General features: G+C 42.5%; 1 protein-coding gene across 1 annotated transcript in view; it reads right to left on the reverse strand.

The window, feature by feature from the left end:
* Window positions 1-913: 913 nt before the first annotated feature.
* Window positions 914-18,123, reverse strand: part of LOC117513877 — a 44,959-nt gene continuing 27,749 nt past the window's right edge. The window contains exons 6-7 of the mRNA XM_034174113.1: window positions 3,160-3,290; window positions 914-2,059 (exon numbers count right to left, since the gene is read on the reverse strand). Coding sequence (XP_034030004.1) covers window positions 1,157-2,059; window positions 3,160-3,290 — 1,034 coding nt within the window. The 3' untranslated portion in view covers window positions 914-1,156. The remainder of the gene's footprint in view (window positions 2,060-3,159; window positions 3,291-18,123) is intronic.

Here is an 18,123-nt window from a genome sequence, read left to right on the forward strand (position 1 = left end):
AGTTTTGGCTGCCCCCACAACACATGTGCGTGTGTTTTGCATGCTCCCCCCCAACACGTATGCTCGTGTGGTTCGCCACCCCGGGAGGCGAGGCGCCTCTCATCTGATCAGATGATCATCTGATCTCATCTCATCACATCACGGAGTGATCAGATGAGAGGTCTGTGCACTGAATGGACAGGGGGCGTAGCTGGCTGTCAACAGCAGGAGCTGTTGACAACTTTGGTCCTGGATGTCACAGCTGTAGAACACGTACCTTGTTTTGACAGCACGCGCGTGTATATGTGTGTGTGCTTGCTGTCCTCACATGGAAATACATGAAAATATATGGACAGCACGCACATTGACAGGCTGCCCCATCTGAAATGGACCGTCAGTTCATGTGGGCACGCAGCAGGTGATCTGAATGTCTCGTCTGTCTGACAGGACACCCAGGTCCTGTGAGTGGGGCACCGCAGGACAATATGACAAGCCAACAGTGCGACAAATACGTCACTTTCAGCAGATCGTGCCACGTTGCATGACATTCATGCGTGAAAGATTTTTTTGAACATTTCAAAATTCTCTTTGCACAGTTGCACGCAATGGCGCCCCTCTCACATTCAGTCTACACCCTTTAAAGATGAGTTTACTCTCCTGCACGGCACAGTGCATGCAAGTGTGTGTATCAAAGTTGTGCAAGTGTCAGGGCACCTTTAGATCAGGTCATAAATGCGCATAATTATCTTGCCGTGTGAACAAAGTTTTAAGCTAAACCCCCTGGTTCAAACTGTGTAAACATGAAGCACTTCAAAGTGTGGCTATCAAATGATCACAGGAGTTTTTTTTTTTTAACATTTAACATGTAAACATGTCTCTCTCACACACACACACACACACACACACACACACACACACACACACACACACACACACACACACACACACACATATATATATATATATATATATATATAGTTCTGGAGTTCCAACAAAACCCCATCATTACATCAGTCAGTGTGAAATGTCTGTCATATTTGAAATGATACTGGCAGCTTTTTTGCCTCACAAATCACAAGTATTATTCTTGAATGTGAACCACCCAACCTCCTAGAATATTTTCCTTTGAGCTCTCCTCAACTTTCCTTTTTTCTTCCTCTTCGTTTTTGACATTAGTTCAAAGCCAACGTGTATTTGTTTTGCTGTAGTTACAAATGTCCTCAGATTCCTTTTCAGGAGTCACAGCAGGTATCCAGTTTTGTTTGTAAGCTGACTGAATTATAACATTTTCAGTCGGTGGGCTCATACATCCTGTGTTGAAATCAGGCAGTGCAAGTTGATTTGGGAAGTAATTCGTTTTGCAGACAAAATGGACTGGGCTGTTAATGGTGCTCTCATCCCATCCTGAGTCTGTCCACTCCGAGCTGTCAGTGCTGTGCAGTGATGATACCGACATTCCCCTGTTGGAATCAGTCAGGTCTGACAACTGTAGTTTTCTCTCAACATTAACAGGTGATGCTGGCCTGTCCTTGGAGCTTTGCAATTGATGCGTGAGAGTAGACAGTATCAGTTTTCCATTGTTATCCCGCATTGTCTTCAGCAGTAGTGGTCTCCCTGGGTCATTCTCATAGTCATCCAAGTTAGGTAATATGAGTGAATCATGTGAGATCAACTTTGGGCTTGTACCACCATTTGCACAGCTTTCTCCAATGTTGCACCTCAGGGGCCTACAGGTGTCTTGGTCCTTTATGGTATCTTTGTGAAAATCATCATATGCAGAAGAAACATGGACAGCCACTGCACCATAAATTTCTGATGACTGGGTGCTTGTGTCCTGACACCTAACAGATTGACTCCGTAGACCTGTGCTCACACAGGAGTTATTGTCTCCTTGCATAACCTGGCAGATGATGTCTTGTGGAGAATAGCCTGCTATCCCAGTGGATGGCCTTCTTGGTTGTACCATTATGGTGCTGTACACCATTTGTTCAATTTGAGTACAAACCACAGGCACAGAAATAATAAGATCTGCATCTGGAGATTGCAACACTGGCACCGGGTTATTGCCTGATGGATTTACCTGTTTTGACAGAAAGAATACAAAAATCATAATAATAATAATAATAATAATAATAATAATAATAATAATAATAATAATAATAATAATAATAATAATAATAATAATATACATCAAAGTTAAAAAGATGATACATTGTTTTCCTCTTTACCTTAAACAGTGTATGGTAATATTTATTATTATTATTATTATTCTTATTATTATTATTATTAATAATAATAATAATATCATATTCCCATTCTAAATTAGCTCTCTAACTATAAAGTGGTAACTACAAAATGGTAACTAGAAGGACACTCAGGCAGACATTGGTACAGACTTAAGAAATATGATTCTTTGTGATACAATGATATCATCGTATATGGTTCTTTGTGAAAAATGACATTTGATCAATTCTGTCCAAAAGCTAACCACTTCATACTTTGTTAAAACATACAGTAAGCCTGGCACTATGTTTAATCTGTATTTACTCCAAGTGGTTCAAGTTAAATGGTTATGATCTTGACCTTGACCTTTCAAGTTTAACAAAGGTCAATGATTATGAGGTCAAGAGAAAGGTGATGTATGACTTCACATTTGTTTCCATCATTCAGCCTTTTGTGGGTACTGCTTTTATACCATATCATGATTACAATCACCTATTAATGTCACCATTTTGAAATAACATCATTACAACAAGCCATAAATTGCCCCATCACAACATTTTTAGAATGTGTTGCATGCCTGACATGCAGGAATGAAAAAAAAAAAAAAAAAAAAACAAGGAACAAATTAAATGAAGTTGATTGCACACATCATGAATTATTTTGGACACATACTTTCTACAATGAAATTGCAGTCAAAGTAAAGCCAGCAAATTCATATTTTCCATATTGTTCTACCTTTTTCTCATTTGGGGCTGTACAGGTAAACCTATACACATTCTGACATAATAAAAGTGTGTCTGTGTGTGTCTGTGTGAGACTAAACATTTTATTGTTTTGTTGTATCAATGGCCTTGTACCAAGACATGAAATATGTGCACAGTCACAATCCGCAGGACTGCTTGAATTACCAGTTATGCAACCTTTTAGACACACACCAAAGAGAAAAAATAGTCTTACCAAATCCCGTGCCATGTCTTTTCCTTTTCCACCCTTTATGTATCTGCACATATACACCACAGAGACTATGGCTATGATAGTCAGAATGGTTGCACTCATGAGGAGCCATGGCAAAAGTATCCAGGGGTCTTCTAAGGAAAAAAAAATGTTGGCATATGTTAATGTTAACAAATTATCTTGTATAATATCAGAAACATTTTGGAGGAGGATGTTATTCAAATTCCAATTATGGCACTCAAGCTCAGGCATGTTATGAGGAAATTACACTCCTGTAACGTAGCACTGTTACATAAAACAAATGTCCCTGGATACACCAGTAACTTCTCGTAAGTACTAATTTAGTACAGTAATCAGTAAGTTATGCCAATAGGAATTTACAAAGCACCATATCAAACTTGACATGCTTTTCTTAAACTGTAATTTTGTGTATTTGTCAAATGCAGAAAAAATACATTTGATGTGTTGTTCAATCGTTGCTGTTAGGTTTGACATGAAAGCATAAACACTTGAAGCCAACTGTAAATAGAGAACTGTTTATATAATTTCTAATTACAGTGATAAGCATGTGAGGTTAACTTCAAATGAGTATGATAATGAAATTACTCAGGGATTAATGTTCTCCACTGATTTGATGGAATTCTGTCAACTGGACTCATGAACTCAATCTCATTACTTGGTGAACCGGGTTTAAGTATTTAGGGCTGATCAATAAACAAAATTTTCATCAGCATGTGAATATGTCACAAAAGACTGCCTAAAGCTTGACAAATATGAAAAAAAATAATTTTAATTACATCCACCAAGACAAGAGGTAAGATTTAACCTTGAAGTGTGACATAAGTGTTCTTTCAGTGAGTAGATAGGAAAGTGGGTAGAGGGAATTAAACACATGTGGGTTTATTATTCAAATTGTGGTACATCTGGGAAAATGGACAAGCCAGGAATTATCTGCACTACTGTGTTGCCTGTGGGGATCCACAGGCTCTAGATTTGGTAGTGTTTATAAAATAGGTAGCTGACATTTTTCAAAGATGGTAATAAATTATGCAGTTTCTATAATGAGTCAGAATGGTGTTTGAGTCCAGAATGTTTTTAGAACCTTAGACCTTAACAAAAGGAACAAAAAGAACTCAATCCTTTTATTTCCTGTTAATTATGTATTTTTTGATTCACTGTTTTAATGTATGTATAAATTGTTTAGGCTCTATACTCTATGTATCATATACACACTATTATTAGTATCATTATTATTTTATTACTATATTATTATTATATTATTACAGCGTAGGCCGTGGCCTCAACTTTATCTAAATTCTGGGTCTTTTAGTGAAGCTTAGGGCTAGTGGCCGGTGATCACCTTAGTATTTCTTATGTTTTTTCTTGTTGCTTAATGCTGACAAATTATACTGTATTTGTCTTTCTGAAACTTGATTCTATTTTTTTTTTCTCTCTGTTTGAGGTGCGCTCCATCCATCGATGGGTGTGGTATCTGTTCTGGAAATCGTCCTGTGCACCAACAACATTTCTTGTATGTTTCTTTTGTGAATTGTTTTGTAATTTGTGTCTGTAGCATGGCCCAAGCAGAGGGACACCCCTTTGAGTCTGGTCTGCTTGAGGTTTCTTCCTCAGAGGGAGTTTTTCCTTACCACTGTTGCTCTGGGGGTTAGTAAGTTTAGACCTTACAGGTGTGAAACGCCTTGAGGCAACTCTGTTGTGATTTGGCACTATATAAATGAAAATAAACTGAACTGCATTTGAAAACAGCAGCAATGGTTAGTGGTGGGGTGGTTGACATCCTGAAATGTCATAATGTTTTAGCAAAAGAAAAGAACACATGTGGCACTGTACAACTTCATCTCAGCTGTTTCCATCTTCCTTTACATTAAAACAAATATGTACAACTCAGGGCAACTCACGGCGAAACAGCTCGTATGAGTGAACCATGCAAACATGTGCAGTTCAACCACATTGGCAGTATGTGTGAAAGGGCCCTAAGGCAATGACTGGATATCGATGATACAAGGTCTGTTTGGAGGATCCTTTGGTATTGCTGGAATGAGTTTATCTTAAACAAATGTTACTTTGGGAGACTGACATGAGCAGTATTACTTGCATTGTGATTGAATGCCAGCTAGGACGTTTTGGCTGTGTGGTAATTAGTCGGCATGTTCCAGCACACAGGTGATTTATTTTGAAAACCTCAATGGCTAAAGAAGGCCACGGGGATGTCCATGTTTTAGCTGGCTGCAACAAAAACATAGCTACTTGCCCACTACCCCCTTGTCTGTCTATATCACCATTGTCTGACTTACATCTTGCTCAAACCATTATGCATATATACTGTACAATTTTAATATTATAAACGCAATTTGCTTTTTAATTAAGAGGATGACACAAACTATTGGCCACATAATGACAGTGACAATATGAGTGATGTTGGCAAAGGACAACAAAAACAGTGTCTAAAACAACAACACAGATAAAGACAGTGTTAAAACACAGATATAAATAATTAAAAACAAAAGGAAGATGAAAATATATAATCAGGAAGCTGCTCATGATGACTGCAGTAAACATTAGAATGTCACGTGAATTACTGAGAATAATGAGTAAATATGAGTTACATTATGTATGTGTGTGAGAACACACTGAAATTATGCACAGTGTGTAGGTGTAATGATGGGTGTGGTATCATGAGTCATAAATGACTGACAATTTGAATCAGTGCCACATAGCTCTAAAACTGCAGGTGTGGCCCCTTAGCCATGTAGGAGAGCTCACAGCCACTGCAGTTCCACAGGGCATAGTGCAACCCTGCCCAAGTGGAAGGGGAAATGCTTAGCGATAAGATTAATAGCCCATGATACCAGTAGGCAAGAAGTGACCACAGAGACCATAGAACAGCTCAGCAAGAAGGAACCCCAAACTGCCTTGCAGACAGGTATGAGGCAGCAGTGTTAGCATGTGATAAGAAACAGACACCTGGCTCCAAGATGAGGCAGGGCATGAAAGCCCAAGACCACTTGCCCAAGACCATACCCACCTGGGCAAACTCCAACAGTACCCCAGATCACTACTGGTCCCTCAGATTGGCGCAGGGTATACACTGACGCTAGTCACATATAAGGCTCATCATATTGCCCATAGGAGGCCCTAGAAAGCCCTGCAGCCCACCACTAACCTTAACCCTAACCACCAACTCCATCAACTCCAGGCTAACTACAGATCCCCAGGTCCCCCACATCTGCACCTGGGGTTGTTCAAATGATGCACACAAGGGTCAAAGCTAGAGACACTTAGACACATGACCCATATTATTCAGTTAGCCCCAAGGCACACCCAGCTTCTTGGTTATGAGTGGGAGCAGACTACTTTTGAGAGGTAAATATGGATGGTTTGTCTGCCTGGGTAATTGCCATTCAGGAAACAAGATGGTTCTGTAGTGTGGCAGATGTGGTACAAGCGCATCATCCTAGACTTGAACATGTTGATACCATTTTATGAAAATTCAGCTTGTTGTGAGTGATTATGATTGTCAGACTACTAGTTACACAATTTTTGACGATGAAGCGATGTGTGCAGTACTTTGTGAAAATTTCCATCACTGTGTCTCATTTATCATTCATCACAATTGTCCTCTGGAAGGTAATACCCCACTTATACCCCTGTCACACTAGAGTCTGACTGATGCCGAATTCCGTATAAATGAAAATGCGACCCACACTTGGGCAAAGTTGAGGTGCATTTGAAAACCTCTGACAGCAGTCTGAGTGCAATCTGAACAGTCTGTCATAGTCGCGTGGCCAGCCCGAATGTAGAACACATGCACCCAACTGTTGAGGTGCATTTGAGGTAGAAAAAGCCTGAACGGTGGTTGAAGTGCAGTCTGACCGCAGTTTGACTGCAGTCTAAGTGTTCCATATGGCGTCCTGACAGCATTCAAAACAATTTGAACTTGGTCGGCCGACATACCACAATGGTCAGCCAATACAGAACATGGCTGAATGTCCCGTGTGGCCCCTCCAATGCAACATGAATGCGACCTGAATGTCCCGAGTGGCTCCCCAATGCAAAATGAATGCAACCCGAATGTCCCGAGTGGCCCCCAAATGCACCACAAATGAGGCCAGAATGTCCCGACTGGGCCTCGATCGTAGTTGGACCACACTGACTGCAACACCTCTGGATAGGATGAGATGGTGGGACACTGGCACGCAATTGATGATCGCATGATCCATTGCCACGAGAGCGAGAAAGACAGAGAGAGAGAGAGAGAGAGAGAGAGAGAGAGAGAGAGAGAGAGAGAGAGAGAGAAAACACCAGTGAATTAGATCCAAACAATGTCACCATGCCGGGACAAAGGAAACCCACCAAGACCTAGCATGTCATCACAGCCCTGTCTCATGTTTGTTTTTTTTTTTTGTGCTCCCGTGACAAAATGAGTCAAATTTTCGTGACGGGGATTTTTTTAACTCACTATTACTAACGCTACTCCTACCCCCCACCCTAACCATAACCACCCTGACCCCCCCGCTTCACTTTTAACTTCGTGCAGCCATCACGGAATGAATTAGAATCAATTTATGCTGCCGTGACGAAAATGAGGCGCTTTTCGTCACAACATCACAAACCAATAGATTAATGTATATTTTGTGCTGCTGAATCATGACTTGCTGTGAGACTGGGTTGAGTCCGCGGCCAAGTATGGGGCCGATGCTCTGCAGGCCAGGCAGACCCAGCTGAGCCATTCCCGGTCCCGCACCAGGGAGCAGCACTACCACCTCTGCCACAAGCAGTTGCTGGGTCACCTCCAAGCACTCCCAGATTGCCACCACACACAGTCACCCAAGCCCTGCATCCAACACCAGACCACCCCGGTGGCACAGACACCGAGCTCCTTTCAGCCAGCTACGTGTTTGCTCAAGCGGAAATGTGAGATGGTAATGGCCGAGTTCACTGAGGAGCAGGAGCGAGAAACGGTGAAGTGGCTTCAGGACCCAGAGCAAGAGTGCCTCCTGAACAAGAAGCACCCACACTATGTCAGGAAGGCCCTTAAGGATGTGCTGTTGGAGGAGAAGGCCCGGGAAATGGACAAACTACTGACCACCTCAAAAAGTGGTACGCCAACATGAGGACGACATTTGGGAAACTCAAGGTGACAGGGACAGGATCACAGGAGGTGACCACGAGGGACCACTGGATCCTGCACCACTTTGAGTTTCTCAGGCCTCACCTCACTGTTCAGACCAAGAAGAGGGTCACTGTCAGTGTAAGTATGTTTTTACAGAAATGTGATGTGGACATGTTGTGTGTTTTCCTTACATTTACCCCATATGTGCAGTCTGATCCTTCATATTCTCAATGTCTGCATTGTCTGTATTACCTTTATTTTTATTGTGTTGAGGTACCTGTCTTAATTTTACTTACATCTAGCTGAGGTACCTGACTGCTATGCTATATGTATAGTTATCTCTTAGATCTTCCACTCTTCCCTTCTGGGGTACCTGGCTGCCATAATGCCGCTTCATTATCTATGTATCTACCTACCTACCTACAGTAGTGTTCAGAATAATAGTAGTGCTATGTGACTAAAAAGATTAATCCAGGTTTTGAGTATATTTCCTATTGTTACATGGGAAACAAGGTACCAGTAGATTCAGTAGATTCTCACAAATCCAACAAGATCAAACATTCATGATATGCACACTCTTAAGGCTATGAAATTGGGCTATTAGTAAAAAAAAGTAGAAAAGGGGGTGTTCACAATAATAGTAGCATCTACTGTTGACGCTACAAACTCAAAACTATGTTCAAACTGCTTTTTTAGCAATCCTGTGAATCACTAAACTAGTATTTAGTTGTATAACCAGTTTTTCATGATTTCTTCACATCTGCGAGGCATTAATTTTGTTGGTTTGGAACCAAGATTTTGCAAGTTTACTAGTGTGCTTGGGGTCATTGTCTTGTTGGAACACCCATTTCAAGGGCATGTCCTCTTCAGCATAAGGCAACATGACCTCTTCAAGTATTTTGACATATCCAAACTGATCCATGATAGCTGGTATGCGATATGTAGGCCCAACACCATAGTAGGAGAAACATGCCCATATCATGATGCTTGCACCACCATGCTTCACTGTCTTCACTGTCTTCACTGTGAACTGTGGCTTGAGTTTGGGGGTCATCTCACAAACTGTCTACGGCCCTTGGACACAAAAAGAACAATTTTACTCTCATCAGTCCACAAAATATTCCTCCATTTCTGTTTAGGCCAGTTGATGTGTTCTTTAGCAAATTGTAACCTCTTCTGCACATCTTTTATTTAACAGAGGGACTTTGCGGGGGATTCTTGCAAATAAATTAGCTTCACACAGGTGTCTTCGAACTGTCACAGCACTTACAGGTAACTCCAGACTGTCTTTGATGATCCTGGAGCTGATCAATGGGTGAGCCTGTGCCATTCTGGTTATTCTTCTATCCATTTTGATGGTTGTTTTTCGTTTTCTTCCACGTGTCTGTTTTTTTTTTTTTTTTTTTTTTTTTTTGTCCATTTTAAAGCATTGGAGATCATTGTAGATGAACAGTCTATAATTTCTTGCACCTGCGTATAAGTTTTCCCCTATCCAATCAACTTTTTAATCAAACTACGCTGTTCTTCTGAACAATGTCTTGAACGTCCCATTTTCCTCAAGCTTTCAAAGAGAAAAGCATGTTGAACAGGTGCTGGCTTCCTCCTTAAATAGGGGACACCTGATTTACACCTGTTTGTTCCACAAAATTGATGAACTCACTGACTGAATGCCACACTCCTATTATTGTGAACATCCCCTTTTCTACTTTTTTTTTACTAATAGCCCAATTTCATAGCCTTAAGAGTGTGTATATCATGAATGCTTGGTCTTGTTGGATTTGTGAAAATCTACTGAATCTACTGGCACCTTGTTTCCCATGTAACAATAAGAAATATACTCAAAACCTGGTTTACTCTTTTTAGTCACATAGCACTATTATTCTGAACACTACTGTACCTACCTACCTATCTACTTACCTACCTACCTACATATCTATCATGATGGTGATTTAGAAAAACCTGCCAACATATGCTCACGCCACATCTGAATATGCTTCTTGCAGATGAAGGCGAAAATCCAGGCCAGGGCAGGCCTGTCCGCCACAGCAAGACTCACCCACTCGGAGAGTGACACAGACAGCACGAATCACCAACCACCCAAGGCTGCTCAGTCAGGCAAGGACACCCCCACGGAGTCCACGTCCAGGCCAGCTGATGCCACTGAGGCCACCATCAGCCAGATTGTGGAGCTGCAACGACAGCTGCTGCAGAAGCTGTCCGACCCGGTGAAGTCACCCCTCCAGTGCAAGAAGGATACATTCATGGACTGTCTGAAGGTGGTGACCTGGTATACTCACACAGTGACTATAGATGATCACTGCTCTTTGGGCCTGGAGTATGTGCCTGTCAAATGCAGACCCTCTATCTCCCAAGAGAGTTCACCATAGTCTCGGTAGCTGTTGTTAACATTCCACTGCATGCTAGTACTAGCTTTGCTGTTGGACTTTTACACAGCAGCATTAGAGAGCAGCAGAATAAGGAACTCAACATTGTGCACACTATAGCAGGAGATTTCAATCATGCAGACTTAAAGGAAGTCCTTCCCAAATTTCACCAGCATGTAAAGTGTGCTACCAGAGGAGTTAATACACAATGTCTACAACAACATCAAGCTGGGTTATAAGGCTAGGCGACTACCACACCTAGACCAGTCTGAGCACTTGTTACTGTTTTTAATTCCTGCCCTACTAAGGAAAACCGATACTATCATAATACAAACTATTAAAACGTGGCCCGATGATGCCTCCCAACAGCTGCAGGAGTGTTTTGACAAAACCAACTGGGAGATTTTTGAAGGCCCCAACCTGGAGGTGTTCACAGACAGTGTTACATCAAGATCTGCATAGACATGGTTACTGTGGAATTTCAATTTCAATTTATTTTCATTTATATAGTGCCAAATCACAAAAGAGTTGCCTCAAGGTGCTTCACACAAGTACGGTCTAACCTTACTAACCCCCAGAGCAACAGTGGTAAGGAAAAACTCCCTCTGAGGAAGAAACCTCAAGCAGACCAAACACAAAGGGGTGACCCTCTGCTTCGGCCATGCTACAGACATAAATTACAAACAATTCACAAAACAAATAGACAGGAAATGCTGTTGGTGCACAGGACAGGAGGTTCGCCACCACAAATGCAACTTCCATCTCTGAATGGAGCTGCACCTTAAACAGAGAGAAAAAACAGAATCAGGTATCAGAAAGAGAAGAAATACTGTATAATTTGCGAGGATTAAACAACAAGAAAAACAGAAGGAATACTAAGGTGATCGTCAGCCACTAGCTCTAAGCTTTACTAAAAAACCCAGAATTTAGGTAAAGTTGAGGCCGCGGCACACTCCGTTTACTAATAAAATAAATTAAAAGATTAAAAAGCAGAAAACAAATCTATACCAATATGCTAGCCATACGAAAGAGAAAATAAGTGCGTCTTAACTCTGGACATGAAAGTCTCCACAGAATCTGACTGTTTTATTGGTGGAGGGAGATCATTCCACAGAACAGGGGCATGACAAGAGAAAGCTCTATGACCTGCAGACTTCTTATTCACCCAAGGGACACAAAGTAGTCCTGCACCCTGAGAATGCAAAGCCCGGGCCGGTACATAAGGTTTAATTAGGTCAGCTAGGTAGGGATGTGCCAGAACCTTAAAATCTGATCTCACTGGGACAGGAAGCCAGTGAAGGGATGCCAAAATGGGTGTAATGTAGTCAAACTTTCTGCTTCATGTCAAAATTCTGGCTGCAGCATTTTGAACCAATTGGAGAGCCCTAATGCTAGACTACGGTAAACCAGAAAATAGAACATTGCTGTAGTCCAATCGAGAAGAGATAAACACATGGATCAGGGTCTCAGCATCAGCCATAGACAGGATGGGACGAATGTTCGCTATGTTTCACAGGCGAAGGAAAGCCGACCTCATAATATTTCTAATGTGGAGGTCAAAGTACAATGTAGGATCAAAAATTACCCCAAGGTTCCTCACTTTGTCAGTGTGATGTATGACACATGAGCCTAGGCTGAGCGTTAACTGGTCAAATTGATGCAGATGTCTCACTGGATCAAGAACCATCATTTCAGTCTTATCAGAGTTTAAAAGTAGGAAGTTTCTAGACATCCAGCTTCTCAGTGATGCAAGGCATTCTTCTAAGGATTTTGCGTGAACGACATTACCAGCAGTTATCGGCATGTATAACTGAGTATCATCAGTATAGCAGAGAAAAGTAATCCCAAAACGACGCAATATGTGCCCAAGGGGTGCTATATAAAGGGAGAAAAGCAGGGGGCCTAAGACGGACCCCTGTGGAACCCCAAATTTTATGTCACTAAGGTTAGAGGTAGTGTTACTGTACAAAACACAGTGAGAATGACTGGTCAAGTATGTCGTCAGCCATGCAAGGACACTCCCAGTAATCCCAAAATTATTTTCCAGCCTATCAAGTAGAATATGATGATCCACGGCATCAAATGCAGCAATGAGATCTAACAGCACCAGAACCGTAGTGGTGTCTGAATCCATTGTAAGCAGAAGATCATTCACCACTTTAGTGAGAGCCGTCTCTGTGGAGTGATATTTTCTAAAAGCAGACTGCAGTGGCTCAAAGAGATTATTCTCAGTAAGATAGTCCACGAGCTGCTGTGACACCACTTTTTCCAGAATTTTAGAGCAAAATGATATCTTTGATATTGGGTTTTCAGTACACTGGGGTCAAGATTAGGTTTCTTAAGTAATGATTTAATCACTGCAGATTTGAAACATTTGGGAACAGATCCAGAAGTTAAAGATTAATAATTTCCAGCACAGTCAGCCCAAGAGTGGGCCACAGGTCCTTAAACTGTTTTGTTGGTATAGGATCAAATAAACAGGTTGTGCTTTTTGTTGACATTACGAGTATCGCAAGCATGCCTAGTGAGATACTGTCAAATTCTGTAAATCTAGGTAATACTTCAGTAATGGCGCCCACCTCAACAGCAGGGTGTAGTGGCTGGGTTAAGGCATGCTGGGATATGTTTAACCTAATGTCTTCTATTTTCTTCTCAAAGTAATTCAGGAAATCTTGTGCTGTAAAATGAGAGCAAACTACAGGTGGTTGTCCATGAATACGTGTTGCCACCGTGTCAAACAAGAACTTTGAGTTATGCTTGTTTTTGTTGATCAAATCAGAGTAATAGGTCCGCTTTGTAGCCAATAATGCATGCTTATAGTGCTTATAGTCTAAGATAGCAACATGCCACACAAGGTGGAATACTTCTAATTTTGAACGACACCATTTCCGTTCTAGACCTCTTGCATTATGCTTGAGGTCATGCAGGTAATCACTGAACCAAGGTGGCTGTGATTTGGGGGAGCGCAGTTTTAACCCAGGTGGCGCAATCATGTCGAGTGCAGTTTTGAGCACTGAGTTTAAACTATCCACAAGTCTGTCAACTGACTGGGTATTTGTCACATGTGAAGCTAAGACATCAGGCAGTCTAGCTTCAAGTTCAGTCTTAGTTGAGGACTTGATGCATCGCCGTAGTGATATGTAAGGTTGTTGTTCCACTAAACATGGCAGTGAAACTGTAAACTTAATAAATGAGTGATCAGAGACCACTGATGTAAGAGGCATGATGTCAATATTCGTGACAGCAATATCATGTGTGAGAACCAGATCCAGGGTATTTCCACTAATGTGTGTTGAGTCCCGAATGCATTGCTGAAATCCTATTGCATCCACAATATCCATAAATGATTCGCAGAGGGGATCAGAACGCTTATTTATATGAACATTAAAGTCACCAATGATCAGAATGTTATCTGCATTAGTTGACAAGTTAGAGATGAATACACCAAATTCATCTAAGAATTCAGAATATGGGCCAGGAGGCCTATATACAGTGACAAAGCAATATGGCTGATTTTTATACTTCTGGCATAGGCAATGCATGATATCCTGAGCAGAGCGGAGAATCAGATGCTCATATGAGTTATATTTGTGACCCCCAACAGCTAATAAGCTAAACATAGATTTATAAATAAGAGCAACACCCCCGTCTTGCTTCACATCACGAGGGATGTGAATAAATGTACGAGGTCTATTAGAAAAGTATCCGACCTTATTTTTTTTTTTCAAAAACCATATGGATTTGAATCACGTGTGATTGTGTCAGACAAGCTTGAACCCTCGTGCGCATGCGTGAGTTTTTCCATGCCTGTTGGCTGCGTCATTCGCCTGTGAGCAGGCTTTGAGTGAGGAGTGAGGAGTGGTCCAGCCCCCTCGTTGTTGTTTCATTGCCAGGAAATGGTGGAATGATTTGGGCTTTTTTTCCATCAGAATTTTTTCAGAAACTGTTAGAGACTGGCAGCTGGAAACCATTAGAAAAATTTATCTGGCTTTCGGTGAAAATGTTACGGGCTTGGTAGAGAATAAGGAGTGTTACTGTCGCTTTAAGGATGGCCCCCAGCGGCTGTAGGGCGCACCGCGCTCCGAAGCCGCCATCGACAGGCTGAACGACCATGTCATTTCTAAACGGATGGCTGTCTGGATCCGTGACCATCGTGTGCCATTTCTCTGGTTATCACAAGAGCTGGACATCAACCATTTTCTGGCAGATTTCACTTTTAACAAGAGATTTTGTCATGGAAAGCCGAGCGGAGGCTTCGCGCGTCACGATGGATTCGCTACTGGAGCGAGACAAAACCACCTCCGTTTTGGTCTCACAGGACGGCTTTGAGATGGCGTTCAGACAGCTGTCGGTGGTTTTTCCATCGAGTGATTATACGAGAAATTGTGGATGTGCCTGGACATGCCAGAACATGTCCTGTGAGGCTTCATCACGGCGTTGCTTCGTGCCATGCGGCACCGCCGTGACGCGCGAAGCCTCCGCTCCTCTTTCCATGACAAAAACTCCTGTAACAGTGGAATGTGCTGTTCACTTCCAAACTGGACGCTATGTTTTATCCGGGACATCGTCTGACTAGCACAGGAATTGTGAAAAGACGTGGACATCAGCACTTTTTTGGCACATTGAGACAGATGTGCTGAGGAATTCCTCAACGCCTCATTAGTACCCCAGGAGGGGAGGGGACCAGAGACCGTTAATCGATGCTGACACATCTTTCTGGCAAGGTCACAAGTTCTCTCTATGTCCATTTTTGTGACCTCTGAGTCCTTCATCCTGACATCATTGGTGCCGACGTGAATAACTATGTGACTATATCTCATGTCATGTTCCTTAGTCTGTCTTCCCTTCTGCAGCGTCAGCACCCTAAGATGGGATGCAATGTCGGGAGCTCTGGCCCCAGAAATACATTTAACATCAGCCGGGATCTGTAACCTGACGTTGTGGGTGATAGAATCCCCTATCACTAAAGTCCAGTGTTTCGGCCTGGAGACATGAGTGGAAGTCACTTGTGGGCTCAGAGAATTCACATCAGGCAATTCCAAGGGGGAGAACCGATTCACAGTTCGCAGTGGCGAGTGGAATCGGGGTACCACAACTGGGCACCAACCCCTACAGGGCTTCCTCCACCTAGCCAGTCTGAAAGCTGTCCTCCACAGCCGGCATTTCTAGGCTAATACTAATGGGCTCGCTAGCTGGCCCAACACTAACCTCATCTGGAGTGCCCGTAACATCTAACTCCACTGAGCTAAGAAGCTGCTCTGACTTACAGACACGGCTCTCTAAGAGAGCCACCCTATCTTCCAACATCACGCAGGATTTACGGGAGGGTGTAAAGTAGGTACAGTAGTGTACTTTGTGCACTAAGAAATTCAAGAGTATAGCCAAGCAAGCACGAGCTAACCAATAATGGATAAGCTAACCACTCCTAAGGCTCACACAGGATTCACACAGACGTATATAAATGAATTAAAATTCACAGCAGTTACACTGAAAATGTAGCAGAAGTATTAGACTTGTAGGAAGAGTAAAAAAAAAAAACTCCTCCAAGTAAACCACTCCTAAGATTAACACAAGAGTAAAGTACTAAGCCAAAATTCACATTTACACTAAAAAACTAACAGAAGTATAAAAAACCCGGGGGGCAAACTAGCTAACGCAAGCTAACCACTAGCGAAAATGCTAGCTGCTCCGGAGATTTACACAGGAGTGAAATAATGACCTAAAATTCACAGCAGTTACCCTAAAAAACTAAAAGAAGAATGAAACAGGTAAAAAAATAAAAACGTAATGCCGGGGGGGGGTCGACCTAGCTAGTTATAGCTAACCACTAGCAAATGCTAACGGCTAGCGATTAACAACAGTAGTTGTTTAATAAGGTTCAGAGTAGATACACTTAACAACCAGAAAAGGGCTAAACAGAAATAAAAGAAACGTATACAACAGTGTAATGTTCAGAAGAGCGTCACAACAGCAAACAATCAGTCGGAAGCAAGTTGCTAGATCTGTGAGCCAGCCAAGCAAAAGTCAGTCTTTAAACAATGCACATTTCACCACTGACCACATGGACTGTGTGGATAGGGTGGCTGACTTCTGCTTCCTGAGAGTCCACATCAAGGAGGACCTGACTGTGAGTGTCAACATCTGTGGGCTGCTGAAAAAGGCCCAGCAGTGACTACACTTCCTGAGGGTGCTTAGGAAAAATAAAATTACAGAGAGACTGCTGGTGTGCTATTCACAGTACTTTGCACGACGGGTACCTGTCACGCAAAGATTTCGAGACTGTAATCCATGCTTTTATTAACACAAGACTGGATTACTATACCTCACTGTATTTTGGCCTGGACTAGTCACTCCTGCACTGCCTGCAGCTGGTAAAAATGCAGCTGCTCATCTCCTTACTGGCAAACACAAGCATGACCATATATCCCCTGTCCTAGCTTTACTACACTAGCTTCTGGTTGCTTGTAGAATGGATTTTAAAATTTTATTATTTGTTTTTAAAGCTCTCAATGGCCTAGCCCCCAGTACTTGACTGAGCTCCTTCATGTCTACACCCATACCAGAGCATTGAGATCTGTGAAACAACTGCCACTGATTACCCCAAAAATGAGGCTGAAAACTAAAGGTGACAGAGCCTTTGTGGCTGTGGCCCCTAGGCTCTGGAACAACCTGTCCTGGCACATCCATTCTGCAGGCTCGAATGAGGTTTTTAAAGTAGACCTGCATTGAAATTAATGTGGTCAGATTTCAGAAAGAAATAGCTGATATGTATTTATAAGACCCTTGTGAATGCAGTAAAGTAAATCTGTAAGCCCAAATTTGTAATTCAGCGAGAAATCTTTGTTTAAAAATGACACATTTGCAGCTAAAATTTAGCCCTCCGTGAAAACAGTTTGTACATCCGGATCATTTCTATGACGTCAGGGACAAGACGACGCGCTCGCGCCTTCAGTCCGATCCCGCATTGAAATTGATTTTATCTGTTAGTAATCTTACTGTTATACACATCCTGGTTTCATCATCCAAAAGTAAGCTGCAATGAATGCGAGATACAGCTCTGCATGCTCAGATCAGCGGCGGCATCGACAGTGGGCAACGTTCTTCCCCGACGCCTCACTCTCACTGCCTCCGATGCGCTTACCGAGTGCATGCGCTTATTAAATGCTGCCGCGGGCCACTCACACCCCGTGTCTGCTGTGCAGCTGCAGACACGGCTCTGTCTACTGAATGGAGGTGCAGCCAACTTGGCACAAGTCCAGAGACTACGCTCGCCGTTTTAATGTGGAGCGGCCGGTGACACCTGTTGCTGCAAGGACAGACTTCTTTCTTGCGGCAAAATCCGCAGCGCCGCACATCTCGGTAATCGGAGCCGCAGAGCTCCGTGGCCGGTGAGAGAGGTTTATATCTTTTTAATGACTTGGATTCTTTGCGGGTCTCGCCTCCGTACCC

Source organism: Thalassophryne amazonica, chromosome 7, assembly GCF_902500255.1.
Source record: "Thalassophryne amazonica chromosome 7, fThaAma1.1, whole genome shotgun sequence".
NCBI classification, from domain to species: Eukaryota; Metazoa; Chordata; class Actinopteri; order Batrachoidiformes; family Batrachoididae; genus Thalassophryne; species Thalassophryne amazonica.